Raw genomic sequence first — 19,022 nt, 5'->3', positions numbered from 1 at the left:
AGAACTGGGATACAGGCCAGAGATGCAGAGGGTGAATGAATTTATGCCGAGATATACTGCTATAGGAATTACGTAGCTCCACACACGGGAATATGCAGAGTGCCTGCCCCCCCCCCCCACACACACACAAATTTTTTTGGAACTAGAAACACCTAAAGAATTGTTTGGCTGCTGGACCTACTGCTATTGTAAATGTGTACTGTGTTTGGTAGCTCTAAATTTTCAACGGAATGGGCTGTTACTCTTCAGTATGACAGATTTCCTTTGAAATAGACTCCAGCTACTGTACTGTGCTCCTAGTAGCTGATCAGAAAATTTGGGTTGAAAGATTGTTGGTAAGATTTAGAATTGTCTAATGTTTCAAAAATTCCTGACTTAGAATTGTATACAAAATCTAAAGCTGTATGACTCCCCATCAATGTTTTGTGCTATAGAAACTAACCTGGCTCATTGGTAGGATGTTTGATCCACTGATGTTCTTGGTTGGGTGCCTGGTTCCCATTAGCCCAGCAGGAAGTTTCAGAGTCTGTGTTATGTACGTGAGGAATAAGTCAGAAAATGGAGTGAGCATGTATTGATGACTAGACTGGAGGGAAGGAACATTTGGCTTGTTGATCTAGGCAAATCATATTTGGAATAAGATGTAAGTGCCTTGAATAAGGGAAATTCATCTGATCACCTTTTCCTTGGATTTCTTGATAGAGATTGATTTTGATGATGGATAAAAAGAGGAGGTGAAAAAGACTGCTTTTGCTGTTTGTTTTAAGAACCCTGTCCATTTTCTCCAACAAATCTAAAACTCTGTTTATATTACACTCTCTTTTCCAGGTAACATTTTTACCTCTCATAACTTATCAGAAAACTAAACACTAGGAATGATTATAATTCAACCAAGATTTCAGATAAGAGATAGTAAGGTGGTCAAATACCCTGAACCAAACTGGAGAGAAGTGTTATCTGTTTGTTTAGGTTTAAAGGGCTCTAATGGTTTTGATAGAAAGATCCCTATTTATTACTCCGAATTTATTTGGAACTCTTATGAACCGTGCTTATAAATTTTCAATATATGAAATGATAAAATTACATTAATCAAAATGGTGTTCAGTACAAGCCATGAATAAAGTTATACCATCCTCGGGTCCTTTTCCTTAAAAGGAGCTGCCTCCAATTCTTTTATAGTTAATTTTTCATCTTTGTATAAAAGGACTTGTCACTTGGGGCCACCATGGAACTACTAAAGTAATCAGAGATAGCTTTAGTCCTGTGTTCCCGCCAACCTTATCCACGGTATGGGGCATAAATGCCTTCTTCACACATTTTCTAGTTTGTGTGTTCATAATTTAATATAAACAGAGTGGATCCTTTGCAAAACTGTGTAGTATACAGTTACTTTTGGAAGTGGGACATTTTTGCTTTATTTATGGAGACTATTTTACAACTGGAAGTTGAAAATGGACCTGTAGAATTTAGTAGACCTCAACTGCTTGTTAAAACAAAAGGGAATGGTTAAGATTAAAATAGACTATCTAGCCCTTGCTTTATTACTCATATATCTGTGGACTCTCTTATTAATTCACCCAATAGATAAAAAAAAAATGGGGGGCATGTATTAGAAAATATTAGCAATAAAAATGTTACTATTTAAGCTGTGGGATTTGTTTTGTCAAGACCGGAATTTGAAGTCATCTAACAAAGTTTGACATCAGACTAGGATATAGGCTATTAATAACCTGTAATTTAAAATTCTTTGTTTTTGAAGCTTGCTATATTTTAAGGGATTTTTTGAACTGAGATACTGGATTTGAACATAATCATTGCTAATTAAGCTAATTAAGAAAATTGCTTTTGAGGTTTCAACTTTGATGTGTCCTTTATTTAAATTATCTGTGGACTGTACAGAAAATGTGTCTTGCCTAACATTCTCATTTAGTCTCATTTTCCTCCTGGTTCGGAAGGGGGCAAAACAATGAAGGAGTAATGCTAAATTATCGTTAAAAGTGTCACTCACAATAATGCCCAGAAAAGACTTAACAGCTGAAATAAATATTAAGCTAAGTTGTGTAAAATGCCTATAGGTTCCAACAAATATAGGGTATTTGAGATAAAAAAGAAAAGAACAGTGAATATTTAAGATTTGCACATAAGCATCAGGACTGTCCTTCTTTTGCTCAGTGTAGTCTGTTCTGTCTTAAGGATAAAGCTCTTATATTTTTATAATGACAGTTCTATCAAGAAGTGCAGTTAATACGTACTCACAAAGTAAAGGCATTAAAAAATAACCTGAACAAGCCCAGTTACCAACAGGATAGCCTCATGTTACATATTTCACTCCTTTGTAGCACTGCTGTTCCTTCTTGCCCTGTTACTTTAACCTATTTTTAAAAACTTCTACTTACCCTTACGTTTTATAAAATACCGCACTTCACCATAAGTATGAGGTTACCTGAAAGAATTTTTTACAAGCTTTTTATTAGTGTGAGAAAGATTTCCTCCCCTGCCTAATTTGCTGAGTTTTAATTATAAATGGTCACTGAATTTTTCAACCTCTTTTTCTGCACCTGTGAAAAGCTGTATGCTTTTTCTCTTTTATTCAGTAGTGAATTAAATTAATTGATTTTTAAATGTTGAACTAACTATGCATTTTTGTGATAAAGCCCATTTGGTTATCCCTTAACCTGCTTCTATATTGCTGGATTCAATTTGCTAAAATTCTCTTAAGGACTTTTGTGTCTAAGTTCATGAGTGATAATGATTTTTACTTTTCTTGTGTGTTCTTTGATTTTGTTATTAAGGCAATTCTCTTCTGAAAAACTGAGCGAGAAGTATTTATACCTTTTCTATTTTGGGGAAGATTTTGTGTAGAATTGGTACTATATCTCCCTTAAATGTTTTTTTAGAGTTTACCAGTGAAGCCATCTGGCCATAGAGTTTCCTTTGAGAGGTTTTAAACTACAACCAATTTCTTTAAAGAGAGAAAGTTACTTATTTTGAATATTTATTCATTCCTTAATATGTTTTGGTATCTTGTTTGTTAATGTGTCCACTTCATCTGAATTGTAAAATATTTGTTGTGCAGTTACTGGTCATATATTCTTTTCCTTTTAATGTATGAAAGATCTTTTTAAAATTTCTGATTTTTGTTCTATTTTTCTTGATCACTTTCATCAATCTTGTTGATCTTTTGAAAGAATAAGTTTGGGGCTTATTTTTCCTCAGGTTTTTCTCTTTATTTTACTGTAACTTCATTTTTTCCTTCTTTTATTTACTTTGCTTTTCTAAAGATCACTGATGTTAGATATTTTTTTAATTTAAGTTACCAAAGATAAATTTTTCCTACTAATTAAACTATACCCCATACATTATATTTTTAATTTTACTATCATTGAGCATAAAATGTTTTATAATTACCTTTGTGAATTTTCAAAGATATATTTACTTATGCATGCAAGAATTGGGGTACAGGTCAGAGGTACGGTGGGTGGGGGGTAAGAGAGGTGGTAAGCAGATTTACCAGCAACAGAATGAGGAGCAGAACAGGCAGATCCACTGAAACACTGCTGAAGGGAGCAGTGGGTGAGACAGGAAAGGTCTTCTGTGCCCGGTGGTCACCTCCCTGGCTGGGGGTCTAACAGGTGCTGCCTGACTGGGGATCGCTTGATAGTGCTGACACCTAACCCCTTGAGTCACCAGGAAGGCCATTTTTTTTTTAATTTGATCGATGAATTATTTAGAAATGTATTGTTTAATGTAAAAAATATTTATAGTTTTTCTAAATAACTTTTGTCAGTGCTTTCTAATTTCATCTCATTGACCTTTGCCTGGCTCAAGAGCAGAGGCTCCTTGACCTGCCACATCCCAAGATACTTGCTACTTCTGTGTCCCAGTATCTTTGCAGGCATCTGTGGCTCTGTCTGAGGGTGTTCAGTGGGGCAGAAGCAAGCTCTGGTCCAGTGTGACTAGCTCTGCAATCACGCAAGTTAGTACCTTAAACTGGTAATGGGGGTTGGGAGGGATCTGGAAAATATACACCCCAACTTCTGCTTCCTCCTCCAGGGGGACAGCCTCTGAAGCATGGTATTTACAGCCCCCCAACATTCCCAGTGGGAAGAGGTCCTGCGTGTTCACAGTGGTGATCTGATCATTGATGTACTCTCTGCTGCTCTCTCCACCCAGTCTCAGCCCCCACTCCCTTGTGGGGACTCCTGAAATCAATTTCCAGGTAGAGTGCTTTCATTCCACTCCTTGTCTCAAGAATGCTTTTGGGAGTAATGTGTGCTAAGACGGATCCCAAACAGAGCCTGGATCTCAGTCTAAAGGACCGTATGATTGCAGACTTTCATACAGTTGTTAATCATTGTTTTTTCATGTTTTTAAATTTTTTAGCTTAGAGCCAGATGATTTTACCAGTTACCAGTGGAGGAACACGTTACCAGTGAGGAGCTCCCACTGTTAAAGTTACCACATATGGCTGGCCTTCCTGTTGCCTGTTACCACCTCTCTCACTATGTTTCCACTGTCAGTTTGAAAATCTTAGCCAAGATTTTAAAATTTTTAACCAATAATGCTTTGATTTATTTGCCCTCATTCTCAGAGAAAATACATATTTTCTTGGCTTGAAGACCTTTAAGGCACACAGAAGTTGAACTCCAGTGGCTAATTATTTGGCTGATCTGTGGGAAGGTGAGAAGGTGATGGGACCTGGCGAAGTCTTTCTTCTACCCTCAGATCTCATCATATGGGGTATAAACTTGAGCCTGAACCTTTGTTCCTTATTGCTCTAAATAATTGTGTGTTCAGTTTCTTGCAAGTGAATTGCTTGAATTAAAATTTGAAGTTCTTGACAGAACTTTTAATCCACTAAAAAGAAGTGAAATTCATTTCTGCCAAAACCAAAATCATTAATTACGTCGGAACTCCTTATCCTTTTTTACGATGCACATACTGCTGTGGGTATAGTGTTCTAAACATCTGCTCACTAGTCCGTTATAGCAGCACAGGAATGCTCTACATGGATGCAATAAAATGACAGATGCTTCTTAATGACAACTTCCCAATTCATTTAGGAAACAAGTCAGTTCTGGATTTGGCTTTTCCTCCCAATATGGTCACTGTATAGGTAAACAATTCTAAAGGAGTTAGAACTGGCAAATTAGGTCACTCTGTATAAATTTTTAGGGGACTACAAGTTAGTCTAAAAGCCTTACCTAATAGCACTTTAATGAAATTAGTATTTTTCTTGCTATGCAAATAATTCTTTACCATTGGAACTAGCCATGAAGGTCCATTAACTCACTATTACCAGTATACGCTTTTTTAATTTTGAGGAGAAATATTTGTCAAATATTGACTTAATATTAGTGTTACAAGTAAAAAAAAATGTGGTTGATAACCCAACAGTGACCAGGAAACATGAGGATCCAGCAGTTGAAGGGAAACAGAGTTCCTTCCAGGAGCCATTTCTGTCATTTTGTTGCAGGGCAGGGTGAGAGTACCCCAAGACCCCAAACCTGCTCAGAATGGGTTCTGTCACCTGCTGCATCAAGACAAAATATACTCTAGTGCAAAGTCTGCAAAAGAAAATAGCCTTAATATAATTAGTGTATAATAAAGAGAAGTGAAAGTACATAGCTAACAAACACCCAAATTTACCCAGTTCCTCGTGTTAAATGACCAACCAAACAGGGTTGACCAAAGCAGGATTGCCGAGGCTGAAAAACTTGCCCGAAGCCTAAGACACCTTTTGGTGGGGACCCCCTCAAAGACATGTCTTTCATCCATGTCTCTGTCCCACATGCCTCCTTCCATGTCCCCCAAGTCCCTGTTACAAGCCCAAGGGTGAGAAGCGAATGTAGCTTCTTTCTTCATCTCTCTGTTATATATGCCTCCTCCAAGTGTTCTTGAATTCTTTCCTTCCTTCTCCCTGTCTTCTCTAGTTTCTCCTCTCCACCCAGCTCTACCCTTCCTTAGGTGGAGCAAAGGACCTGAGCCCTCTCTCCCTGGGCACTACCCTGTTACAACTTCAAAAAGAGATTATGAGACACGGGTGGCAACCTCATATATGGACCCTTTGCACTGTCCTTGAAAGCTTTTCTTCAGCACAGTAGACCTTCACCTCACATCATGTTCTGAAAGGTGCCACAGAAGCTACCCCTGCCCTCCTGCACCCCCTCACTCCTGTGTTACGTTCTCTGTTACAGAAACTGCATCAGCAATGATTCATAAAGATTCCTCTTTTCAGGGTATTGTCTCTAAAGAAGCAAAAACTCTTGGAAGGATTAGTATGTCCAGCCTGTAACAATTACTACTATTGGTAGGTTTATTAGGTCTTTTTCCATTGCAGATCAGTTCAGAAGAGCTGAATTTGAGAACTTTATGCTAAAAAGGAAAAGAAAGCCTTGAAAACCTAGATGTAGGGAATGCCAGAGATCAATTTTTTCTTCATCATTTTGCGTAATATTGGTGTGAATCACCAGGTAGAGTCTTTGAGTGAATGAATCCACCCAGAAGACTTGCAAAACAGTCCATTGAAATGTGGGAAATAACTTTGAATTGCTGTTTATCCTTACTTAAAAAGAAAGAAAAAACAACAACACGAAGCCAATATTCATCAAACATGAAAGCATGCTGGGTTTCCATGCAGTTCACCTGTCTTTAGGCCAGGTGTGTGTTACCCAAAGTATCCAAAAGGAAACAGTGGGAGCCAGACAATAAGAAGGAGCTAACAATGGTAATTTGCTGCCTTTTGGTGTTTGTGGAACACTGAGATTTACTGTTCCTGGATTTATTGGGATATTCATTTATAATTAGTACAAATCCTACTTGTCAGCCTAGGGCTTTAAAGAGTCCTGCAAAGAATAAGGAACAAGAGAAAAACGGCATTACATAAAAGTAATGCAATGAATTTTTCCAGAGCTTAGCTCTCCAAGTTTGAAATTAAGATTATTTAAAATATGGTTTCTACTTACTGTTATTAACATTGACTCTCGACACATCTCTGTGTTTACCTGGTGATAATATGAAACTTTTAACAACTTGTTGAAAGCCATCCAGAAATGAACACAAACCTCTTAGAACTGGAGAAGGGCCTTGGGATGTCCGTGTCATGATTTTCTAAGCACAGCCAGTGACGTTCCCCTTCCGTGTGGGTCAGTAGACCCTTCTCAGATAGTGCAGCCATTAAAACCACCAGTCTGAAATGGAGAAAGAACTGAAACCTGATATGAGAAATGCTGTATTATCTAAGTCTAAAACAAAACCAAACCCTGTACATTCTATTGAAGTGCTCTCCTCAAAATAATACTTGCAAAAAAAGTAAATAAAATGCATACATTTTTCTTCAACACTGTGTTGATTTAAGTATTTCACCCCAGGGCTCTTTGACTCTGTGCATATTGGAACATCATTTTTTTTTTAATGTATTTTTTTTTAAGAGAAAGGACATTCCTCTGCCTCTTCAAAGTAAGTTCTCAATGAAGTGGGTGCCCGTAAGTGCCAGGGAGTACGCAGGACTTCTGAGCAGCTAAGACCTGGCATTGGGTGCCAGGCATCTGGGCATCGGGGCCTGTGACCAGGACGTAGCACTGCCTCTGGAGCGGGCAGTCCAGGCTGCCTGCTGTGTGCTCATCTGCATGTTGGTTTACATGTGCGACGTTTGCAGTGTTACCTTTTTAAAAGGGATTCCTGAGAGAAACAACACTTCAGTAAGTTGATTCCACCACAATCGCTGGCCCAGAAAGCTGAGTGCAAAATGGGCAAGATGCCCAAAGAGGAGGCGAGGTCATGGGGCCAGCAGTCCTTTGGTATTAGAGCAAAGAGCAGGGCTATGTCTACTGTGCCCAACTCATCACCTAACTGAAATAATTACAAGGGAGGTATTTTTCTTTCATCTTTGTCTTGCCCTTAAAATTTTTCACTTGTAATATGTTTTACAATATGTGAATATACCGACACACATGTTCATAGTTAATCAAATGGTAAATGTGCACATATTAAAGGTGTGTGTTACAAATTTTTGATCTTTCGAGTCACATTCAGAAAGTTTAGAGATCTCTGATTTCTCAGATGGAAATCACACTTTATACTCAATCTACTTATATACTTCATTGAACAAACTGGTCGAATGCCTACTATGTGCCCGGTACTGTTCAGGTTACTTGAAATACCCAAGTGAATAAACTTGGCTTAAGCGCTGCCCTCCAGGCACTGGGCTTTATGGGGTACAAGTGTGCCATTGCACACTTAACCCCCCTACTGGATAAGACCCCGAGGTGAGTCTTTACATTCATAAAACATTTGCAACATTATAATCAAATCATTGTTCCTGTAATAATTTTCCCCCACCCTCCTTCAAGTTAGAAGCTTTCTCAGAGCAAAGACTATATTTTTTTTTTTTTAAAGATTTATTTATTTGTACATACAGAACTGGGGTACAGGCCAGAGGCTCAGGGGCGGTGAGAGGCTTCACCAGAGACAGAGCGGGGAGCAGAACAGGCAGATCGACGAAGTACACTGCTGAGGGGAGCAGTGGGCGAGTCAGGAGAGGTCTGGCTCGCCATGTGGTCTCCTCCGGGGCAGGCGGGATTTGAACTCATGCGGAAGTGGCTTTAGCTTCTCAGTGCAGTGCTTTAACCCGCTGCGCCACCAGGGAGGGCCAGCAAAGACTATATTTATTGTGCTCTCTAGTATCTCTCACTGTGCCTCGTGTACAGTGGCTGCTCCGTGATCTTCGGCTGAGTGCAGTGTATATCTCCGGCTGCCCAAGCCATACCTCTGTGTATGTATGTGTGCAAACAAACAATTGTTTTATAATTTTTATTGAGACTTACAATAATGCATGTAATTTAGAAATACAGGATCACACCTCTTTAGATGTATTTTACCAGGCCACACCCATAGGTCTCCACCTAAGTCCATTGTCCCCCCTCCCACCTTTTTCTGCTCCCTACTACCTCTTTTGCTAGTATCCCTAGTTTTACAGACAGATTTCTAGGGTTTGTTTTTGGTTTGGGGTCTTGAATGATTTTTTGTTTTCTTTCTCTATATTCCACATATGAAAGAAACCATCCAGTATTTGTCTTTTAAAATCTGGCTTTTTTTTTTTCCGATTAGCATAACCCGCTCCAATACCATCTGTGTTGTCACAAGTGGAAAGAGTTATCCTTTTTGATTGCTTAGTAGTATTCCAGTATATTTATAGATCTACTCATCTGTTCTAAGATACTTAGGTTGTTCCCATATCTTAAATATTGTAAAGAGGGATGCAATAAATATCGAGCGCAGGTTTCCTTTCAAATTAGTGCTTTTGAATTACTTGGGCAGATACTGGGTTATATAGCAGACCCATTTTTAGTGTTTTGAAGGACATCCACACAGCTTTCCATATGGGCTGACCAGTCTACACCCCCACCAGTGTGTGAAAGAATTTCTTTGTCTATGCACTTATTTCTGGTTTTGGTGGGGTTTTGTGTGTGTGTGTATGTGTGGGTTTTTTTTAACCCCAACACAGATTATTCTCACAGGTGTCGAGGTGCTATCTCGTGGTTTTGATTTGCATTTCAGTGATGATGATACATAGATCTTTTTATATTGAGATTTCGAGTGTATGCTTCCATCCAAGTAGAAAGATTAGAACTTGTGTTTTGCTCTCATTGCTGCAGAAATAGTATTTAAAAGCAACAACTATGTTTCTGTCCTGGCAATAACACAGTACCTGGCACAGACCAAGTAGTTGTGGAATTCCTTAAGGGATGCTCCTGGTTAAACAAACAAGCAAACCCTAAAGAGCAACAACTCAAATCCTGTTCACAATGCAGAGACACTGTTAAGGAAAAGGAGGGAACCTATGGCTTACTTGAAGGTCCTTTAGTAGAGTTCTCTGCAAATTCCTAGGCATGAGGCTTCTCATGCACAGTTGAGAGAGCTGTGCAGTGGGATCCACAACCTTTTGAAATTACTACAGTGCTTGCCTTTTGGTCTATTTCTCAAGGCCTTATCATTTTCACTCTTTGGCAGTGGAATTTACTCATTTCTGGATTTGAGTATAGAAGTTTATTCATATGCTGAAGGAATTTGCAGTTTATTCATCAAGACATTTAAAAATCTCACTTGTTTAAATTAGGGTAGTGCTATCTCTTACTTTAGAAAATGACTTCAGCCTATTGGATTCAATTACCATCACTCTTTTAAGGCTCAGAATTTATCATTCCTAGAGAAAATCTGATGTAACATACTAGGACAGAAAAAAAAGGGGGGGGGGGAGAAAGAAAGATCATGGGCCCTTTAGTGGAGATTCTGCTTAATACTTACACAAACCTAATAAAATGAAATCAAAGGCAACTTTAAGATGGACTTGGAGGGGTAAGCAAATTCAGGTCTACAGGCTGTAACTTGTCTTTGCAAGTAAAGTTTCATTGAAGATAACCACATCTGTTTTCATGTTCCCCAAATAGGTTTTCATGTTATGATGATAGATTCTTTACAGCCCACAAAGCCAAAATCTTTACTATCTGACTTTAAGAATAAATTGAAAAATGAGAGCAAGGTGGGGAGGAGGCACAGTGACGAAGGTGGCAGTCACAGGTGCTTTGGTAGCTATTGGCAAATAGGTACGCGATTGGCAGGAACATTTGAAGTGAGGGGGCTGTACTCCCAAAATGCAAGCAATGATGTACACCAACATAACCTCAATTAAAAAAAAACAATTTCAGTCCTTTGGAAATATGTGACTAAAGAAAATCAGAAGCACTAAGGCTGTTTAATAGGGGAAAAAAATCTAAAGACATTCAGTTTGTTCGTATTTTAGACAGTTTATTATATAAACGATGGTAACTCTTGTTTCTTAATTTTCTGCAAGGCTGGATAAACCTACTGAAAACTGATTTACCCCAAGGCTCAAGGAAGAGTTTCTGACTACACTTAAAACAGAGAGTGACTTATTAGACAAGCTTTACAATTTATTTGTTGCATGCATATCACAAGAGTTACTCCTTTTTTAGCAACTCAGATTGCACTAGTAAACATTCCTTTTGTTTAGGGTTCTCAATTACAAATCTGCACTGATTGTAGTAATTGATAATGGAGTAACATCTTAAGCCATTAATGACCTGTGATCTTTAAGTACGATTTAATTAATCAAAAGGAAAGGAAGAAGATTATGGCTTTTTTTTTTTTTTTTAAGAGGAGGAGATAAAGGGAAGGGTTAGTGGAATAGCCTTTGACCTTGGAAGTAGGGTGCAGGTGTTGAGGTTTGAGGTTAATGCTGATGCATTAGGCAACCCTGCAATGGACCAAGCAGGATATTGATACTCTTGAAGACATGAAGGAGCAGCCAGTGAAGGCAGACTGGTTAAGAGTCTAATTTTGAATACTGGTGTTTAGGCTTTCCTGATGTTATATGTAATCCCATAGGAGGATCCCCAAAGTAGATCCCTCACAAGTAGATCATCCATGAGTATGTAAGACAAAGCTTCTTGGAGTAATGTGTTAACCACCTGATTTATATCAGGACCGTTGCCTTGAACAAGGTGGTCTCTTAAATCCTACTCCAGGACTATTGAGTTCAAAAATAGAAGTTTGTAGGTGGAGACCAAGAATACTTAATTTTAACATTCCCCCATTCCTCTCTACTCTCCATCCCAGCCTACCTCTCACCACTCCTACCAGATGGTTTTTGTACTTTGAGTCTGAAGGCTTAGGTTTGTGCTATGTAATGTATCTTACATGTTGTTTGACTGTGGGCAGAGGAACACATGTTAATATACACAGATGTGCTTAGAAACATTAAACCCTCATAACTGATACCTGTCTTTCCTAAGTAAGGTATAAAGAGTAACTGAATAAAAAGCACATTTGATTGATCTCTGAAGCTCGGATTTCCAGGCAAAAGTCTTTTGCTCTCCTTTTAGTCACGATTTCCATAAATAATTTCTGATTTTTAGATCCTTTACCCTGTTAATTCTTTTGCTTTTAAATTCCCTGCAATCTTAAAACAGTAGAGGAGAAGAACTAAACTTTTAAAAGTCTCTTTGACTTTTTTCCTAGGTAAAGAAGGCCTAACATATTGCTTTGATATTTGATATTAGTATATTGTGCTGATATAAGGACTGATTGTCATTGGCACAAATAGGTGCTATTAAGCTTTATTACTATTCCCTCCTGCCTGAGAACTTGCGTTCTCTGGCACAGAATCGAAGACAGTGTCTTCCTCAGCCAGTTTGCTCACAGCCCAACTCCGGACTCAAGCTGTTTTGCTGTCTCCTGCATAGTCCAAATGGAAGCAGGTTCTGAGCAGCACCATGCAGCCAGCAGTAGCCATCCAGAAAACTGCCAGATGCAGTCCAGCGGGCATCTCTGCTCCCTCCCTCTTGCCTTACCCTCAAGCATAGCAAGCTGCAGAGGAGGATTTAATCCTGCACTGGAGATTGGATCCTCCTCCTGTGGGAGCCCACCTTGGCCATGCTGATGTTAATTCACTTCCCACTTGGAACAGGGAGACTAAAATATGGTACCTCTTTTTTCTTCAAAAAAAAAAAAAATCTAGTGAAAATATTACTGGGAATAGGGAGTCTCCCTAAGAGGTTATCTTGGGGTCAGCTCTGTGCCCTCCTTTTGCTGTTTCAGTGATACCCTATATGCTGTCAGACGTGTGTGCCTGTTGTCGAACCCCGTCTTCGATATGATACATTTCCAGTTGCTAACAAAATGGCATCACTTGCAAATGATCTTGTGACAGTCATTTACTCAAAAGCCACAGGGATCACAATAAAAGGTCATTCTGGGCGTCAAGAGAGTAAAAAAACCACGTCACTGTAAGATGACAAAAAAAAGGGTCTGGTTACCTAGTGTCCTCACACAGATTTTTTATAACTCACTTTAAATATTTTAATAATTATAATCTCTTCTTGATGAATTGATTACATTTTCCAACGATGTGTTGAAGGGCTTCCTCAGTGTTTATCACTTCTGAAAATATTAAATGGCTACTGGTACAGGAAAAACAAATTTTGTTACATAGCCCCATGAGCCCCTCTGAGTGGATAACTGATGTGTCCACCTCTGAGCACAGCTGGAGGTTGCGGGCCAGCCCTGCTCTTCTGTCACGCTGACTCCGTGGCTGCTGTGATTCTGACCCATTATTGTTAGGCTTGATTTAACGACCTAACTGGTAGAAGATAAACAAATACAGACTCTTTCCCTCAAGGGATATTATGAATAAAGCTCATTACTTAAGTTTGTTCAGTAATAGTAATAGAGATTTTTAGTGATAGAAGAAAAGATTTTTTTCCACCTTCAATTACTTTCCCCTGTAGGCTAAACAGAGATAGGGATCTTATTTCCTAAACCCAATACACTATTTGGGTTTGCTTTCAATAAAATATCTATGAAGTGTCTTCAGCATGATCCCTATTTAATGGGATTTAGTTGTAAAGCTTAATTCATATCAGATTTTCTAAATGAGAGATCACTGTCAACTTATTGTTAATTGAATTCAATAAAATCAAGGTTTCTATAATTAATGTGAGCCACTTAATCTTTTAGCTCCTTGAATGAAAATAATTTTCTAAACACAGGTATCTTCTCATTTGATGAAATAGCAACATTTTGAGGAAAATAAATGTATACTTGACTTCTTTTACTAATAGTTCTTAATAGCAAATTAAATATACCCACATCCTTTTAAAAGCATAATAAAAGAAAATTATAAAGTGTTAACAAGCTTCTTCAAAATATTAATTTTATACTGCCCAGAACATCAGTGCACTTAAGTAGAGTACTAGCGAAGCAGTGGCATACTATAGTGTAAAGAACAGTGGTGTCAGTGTCAGTAGAAACGGCTGATATCCCACCTGTGTCTCTGGCTACCTGGGTGGCCTCTCTGGCTTTTCTTACTGGTATCTGTCAGGCTGACTGATGGACTAGGTCGGATGACTCCAGTTTCTTTCAGTGTTAGAATTTTGTGATTCTTTATGCTGTATACTGTATGTGGTATGCGAAACTTCTACTTTTTGAGAATTTAAAATATTTACAAAATTGAACAGAATTGTATAGCAATAAAAATAAACATCCTCAGGTCAGTCGAGCCCCCTCAGTAATCCTTTATGGCCAGTCGCGCCCCTTCCATATCTTTACCCCTTCACTCTTCTGCTGTGTTGTTTATTATAAAATAAAGCTCACACATGAGCCTTCCTTTGTTAACACAATCCATTATCTGTACTGTAGCCCTGAGGTCATAGAAATTTTATTTTGCTTTTAACAAGCTTCAAATTGCCTCATTATTTATTTCATTTTAATTTTTAATTGATTTTTTATTTTTAAAATTTATTTAGCATTTTCTTTGGAGAACAAAAAGGCAGATATTTTGAAATACACTGCAAAGAGAAGCAGTGGGGAGACAGGAGAGGTCTTTTGTGCCTAATTGACTTTTTAAAAAATATAAATAAACATTTACATATAGAAATAATCAGCTCTATCGCATATACACTTTGCCCAATTTTCTCCAGTAATAGCATCTTACAAAACTATAGTATCATTAATATAATATCACAGCCTGGCTATTGGTGTTCATATACTCTACCAATATTATTCATATTTTTTGTTTTATCTGTGCATATTTGTGTGTGTATGTATTTGGCTCTAGATAATTTCTTCCCTGTGTAGGTTCAAATATCCATAGTCAAGCCACAGAAGAGTTCCTCACAAGTATTTCTTACATTGCCCTTTAATAACCATACCCACCTCTTTCTGCCACCCCTTAAGGTCCATTCTGCTCTCTTTTCATTTCTAAAATGTTATATAAATGGAATCATACCGTCTATAATCTTTTGGGATTGGCTTTTATCACTTGCATAATTCACCAGGTTATATCAATAGCTTGCTCTTTTTATTGCTAAGTGGTATGGAATGGCTGTATCACAGTTTTGTAATTATTGACCTATTGAAGAACATTTGAACTGTTGCAAGTTTTTGGCTCTTCTATATAAAACTGTTATGAACATTTGTGTACAGGTTTTTCATTTCTCTGGGATGAATGCCCAAGAGTGCAATTGGTGAGTTGTATGGTAATTACATGTTTAGTTTTATAAGAAGCTGCCATATGGTTTTCCAGAGAGACTGTACCATTTTATATTCCAGACAGTAATGTATGCATGATCTAGTTTCTCTATACCTTCACCATTTGATGGTGTTCCTATGTTTTAGCTGTTCTGATAGATGTGTAGCAATGTCTCATTAGTTTTAATTTATTTTTCCCTGATGGCTGATAATGTTGACTATCTTTTTCCAATGTTTACCTGCCATTTGTATATCATCCATTGGTGAGCTTTTGCATTTTCACTCTATTTACTTTTGTTCACTCTATTTACTTCTGGACTTTGGTGTTGCTGGTAAATTGCCTATGAAGTTTGTGATACTATACCTACATGAAAGAAAACAGATCTGCTACTGAAATAGAAAACATTGTTTACTAGGGGCCTCAGCTCCGTGCTAATGTCTCTGAAAATACAAAGGTGAATGACAAGAAACTTGATCTTGAAGTTGTAAAACTATCTGGCACTTTTAACTGGAAAGGGAAAAAGAAAATATGTGGAAGCCTGAGATTTCCAAATTACTGACATCAAGGGATAGGACTTACATTATCATCATAAAGATAACAGTGAGCAGACACCGGCCAAGAATTCAAAATCATTTAATATGAGTTATTAATGAGACCTTAATATGAGTTATTAATATACAAAGAGTTATTATTCAATAGGAACAAATGCAAACCAATTATCAGAAAAATAGGCAAAAGATAAGAACAGGAAAACCACAGAAAAATACAATACAAATTACCAATAGACCTGAGTAGATGTTCGCCTATGCTATATAAATCAAGAAACTAGAAGTTAAAAGAAAGCGTGGGCAGTTAAAAATTCATCAAATAGGTAAAAATTAAACATAAATAATTTGGGGTTTTATGGATTGTGGAAAAAGGTACATTCAAGGCATTTTGCTGGAAAAGAAGTTAGTATAGTCTTTTTCTGAGGATGGAGTGGCAGTATCAAGTGATATTTAAAATGTACATATGGTGTTGCCACCATCAGGGAGCTGCATCATGGATAAACAGGATTTTTTTTTTAAAGACATATTTATTTATGCATACAGAGCTGGGGTACAAGGCAGAGGTGCAGGGGTGGCGAGAGGATCGAACTAGCACTGAGGTGGCTGTGGCCAGCTTGCAGTGCTGAGTACTAACCCATTGTACCACCAGGAAGGGCCCGATAAGCAGGTTTTTAAGGATGTGGTTAAGGCAGTCATTGCAGTATTACAGTATTAATCATGGTAACAGGGTTTTATAGTAATCTAAGTAATATCAGTATCTAAAATAATCTAAAATATCTAGCAATATGCAATTTTTTAAAAGTGATGTCATAATCATACAGTGGAAGACAATGAAGTCACTCGGAGAAGCCAGATCTAAAGCACTGACATGGCAGGATGTGATAGCATATCCATGAGTGAATCAGCTAAGAGCACACACCCACACACATGACTATTTCAGAAGTTGGGGGTGAATGTCTATATATGTGTGTGTGTACGGATATGTGCTTGTAGGTCAAAAATTTTAAAATCTGGAAAAGTACATTGACCTGTTGAAAAAACAGGTCCTAAATCTGAGATAGAGAACTGCAGGGATGAAGAGAATGATACTTTGTATTACAGGCAATGTGTTTAGTGTTTGTCATTTTTTTTTTTAATCACAAAGATCTAATGTTTTCATGAAATTTAGAAAAGAAATGAAAGCTAAAGAGCTGATTTTGTCAAAAAGAAAGAAGTTGAGGAAAAAACTGCTTTCAAAAAAGATATAGATAGCTTTGCCTAATGAAAAATTAAAATAGACAAACAAAAACTCATTCCTGATATATTTTTAATTGTATGTATCTCAGAATATTTATTTCATGGATTCCTGCCCGGTTAATGCATTGAATTTAATTGATAATGTTTACTGGAGTTTCATGAAAAAAACTATTTTGTAAATAGCTCCAGTTGTGATTTATCTGGTATAATATCTCCCACAATGAACTGTGAGTGGGGAATTAGTAATGGAGATACCGATCTGAGTAGTCTGTAGCTTACTTATCTCCACAGGAAACCTTATTTCATATTGATAAAATTTGAAATCTTTCCTGTACCTCTTTCCTATTGTTCATTGTTGTTGTTACTGTTTTTAATGAGAAATACAAATGAACCAAATCAACCTGCTTCTTTCTTTTCTTCTACTAAATTAATTTCAAAGCACATTATTTAACTCAACTAAAAAAGTGAAGGTGGATGGAATCAGCGTCTGACTCAATGTATCCAATTAATTACTTCCAAGTTAAGATACATTCTTCAGAAAACCCCATACATAATAAAACATCAACCAGTAAAGAATGATTAGGTGAGATGTGAGCTGGCTGTAACCCTCTTTGATTATAAATTGCTGTTTAAGTTGATATTAATATTTGCCATCTACTCTATTATAAACCAAGATTTATTGTAGTAGTATACCAAAGATTGCACAATAATAATCAAAACAGATTCAGCTCAGGTTTTGAAATGCACCTAACAAACTCAACCTCTTGCAAAATAACTTTCTTATTCAAAATGGAACTGGGAATTGTTCAGTGCACAATGAATCATCTTTTGGCAAGTACAATAGAATCTTTAGGGACATTTCACAGCCTCTTGTTCAATTGTTAGGACGTTTTTAGCTTTCACAGGTAGGGAAGAAGATAGCTTGTATAGCCATCATCTTGTTGCTAAAATTGTACAGTAAAGATTTTTCAGAGTTGCTGTTGCACTAGATCTTTTTGCTCCCCCACCCCTTCTTCCTGTTTTCTCTACCCAGAACTGCTTTGTCTTTCAAAAACAATCTGGAATTACTTACTGCTAATATTTTCTGGTTTTACTATTTACTCAGGGCTCAAATGTTCAACATTAATGTGGGAAACTCCCTTTTCCTTACCTCATAGCCCTATATTTATTTAACTGTTATTTTGCAAAAAGCCTCATCTTTTCCTCTCCATTTTCGTGTACATTTTAAAATTGACAAACACACTTTGTTTTTGTTTCTCCTTTTTTCTTTTCCCCAGGAAGCTGTAGATTCACCCCTGGATGATTCTGAAGTGACTGAGCCTACAGCAGCAACCGAAGTGATTAAATATGAGTATCATGTCTTATATTCCTGTAGCTACCAAGTGCCTGTGCTTTACTTCAGGGCAAGCTTTTTAGGTAAGACCATATCAGAAGTGAAATGTAAATCCATCACAGTCACACAGAAGGCAGAAAGCATATTTGGAAAATTGTTTCTGAGAGAGAGAGAGAGAGAAAAAAAAAGAGTTAAGAATAAGGAAACTGGGTGAGGTAAGACTTTACCAGTAAATTTTCTCATGCTTTAGAAAGAGTATCAAGACTTCAGAGTGAATGATATCATCCCAGACTGAGTCTGATCTTCAGATTCTTGGCCTGATGCCCAACATTGCCTAAGCCCCCTGGCCCTTTTTCTTTTCTTTAAACAAGTAGGAACAACTTAAAGCTACAAGGTTTATTTACTTTTAACTTTACAGTAAAAATTTCTTTCAATGTTAAGGAGTCCCATTGACTCGACATCCCCCATGCCTCCTTCCCTAATGAGAAATAATGATTTCAAGAACTGTTTATCAGTTCGTTTAAGCTATACTTAAAAATAGCACTAACATTTCCTTTGGCCTTCTATACATCTCCAATGCTTTAGCTTCCTGCAATGCTGTTACTCAACTCACTCTCCTTGCCAAGAAGGTGGAACACCCTGTCTCCTCCCAGGCCTTTGCTAATAAAGCTTATTTAATCAGCAGCCGCATGGAGTCCTCACCCTGCAGCACACCCCTAACTCCCTCCTTCATGTCCTCCAACAAACCGGGTCAGCACTGCCAAGCCCTGCTGCCTGGGCTCTGGGACAAGGGAAGTTTTCTCCCCAGCTTATCCTCGTTCTCCTCTTCTATCTGACCTTATCAGCATTTTGCATT

General features: G+C 37.6%; 1 protein-coding gene across 1 annotated transcript in view; it reads left to right on the top strand.

Annotated features, from left to right (window-relative positions):
* ATG10 (autophagy related 10) overlaps nt 1–19,022 on the top strand; it is a 186,485-nt gene that overhangs the window by 96,911 nt on the left and 70,552 nt on the right. Inside the window, exon 4 of the mRNA XM_004678431.2 lies at nt 18,111–18,249. Within this exon, the coding sequence (XP_004678488.1) occupies nt 18,111–18,249 (139 nt within the window). The remainder of the gene's footprint in view (nt 1–18,110; nt 18,250–19,022) is intronic.

This window comes from Condylura cristata, unplaced genomic scaffold, assembly GCF_000260355.1.
Source record: "Condylura cristata isolate star-nosed mole 26May11 unplaced genomic scaffold, ConCri1.0 scaffold00007, whole genome shotgun sequence".
Classification (NCBI taxonomy): domain Eukaryota; kingdom Metazoa; phylum Chordata; class Mammalia; order Eulipotyphla; family Talpidae; genus Condylura; species Condylura cristata.
This window is presented reverse-complemented; position numbering and strand designations above follow the sequence as displayed.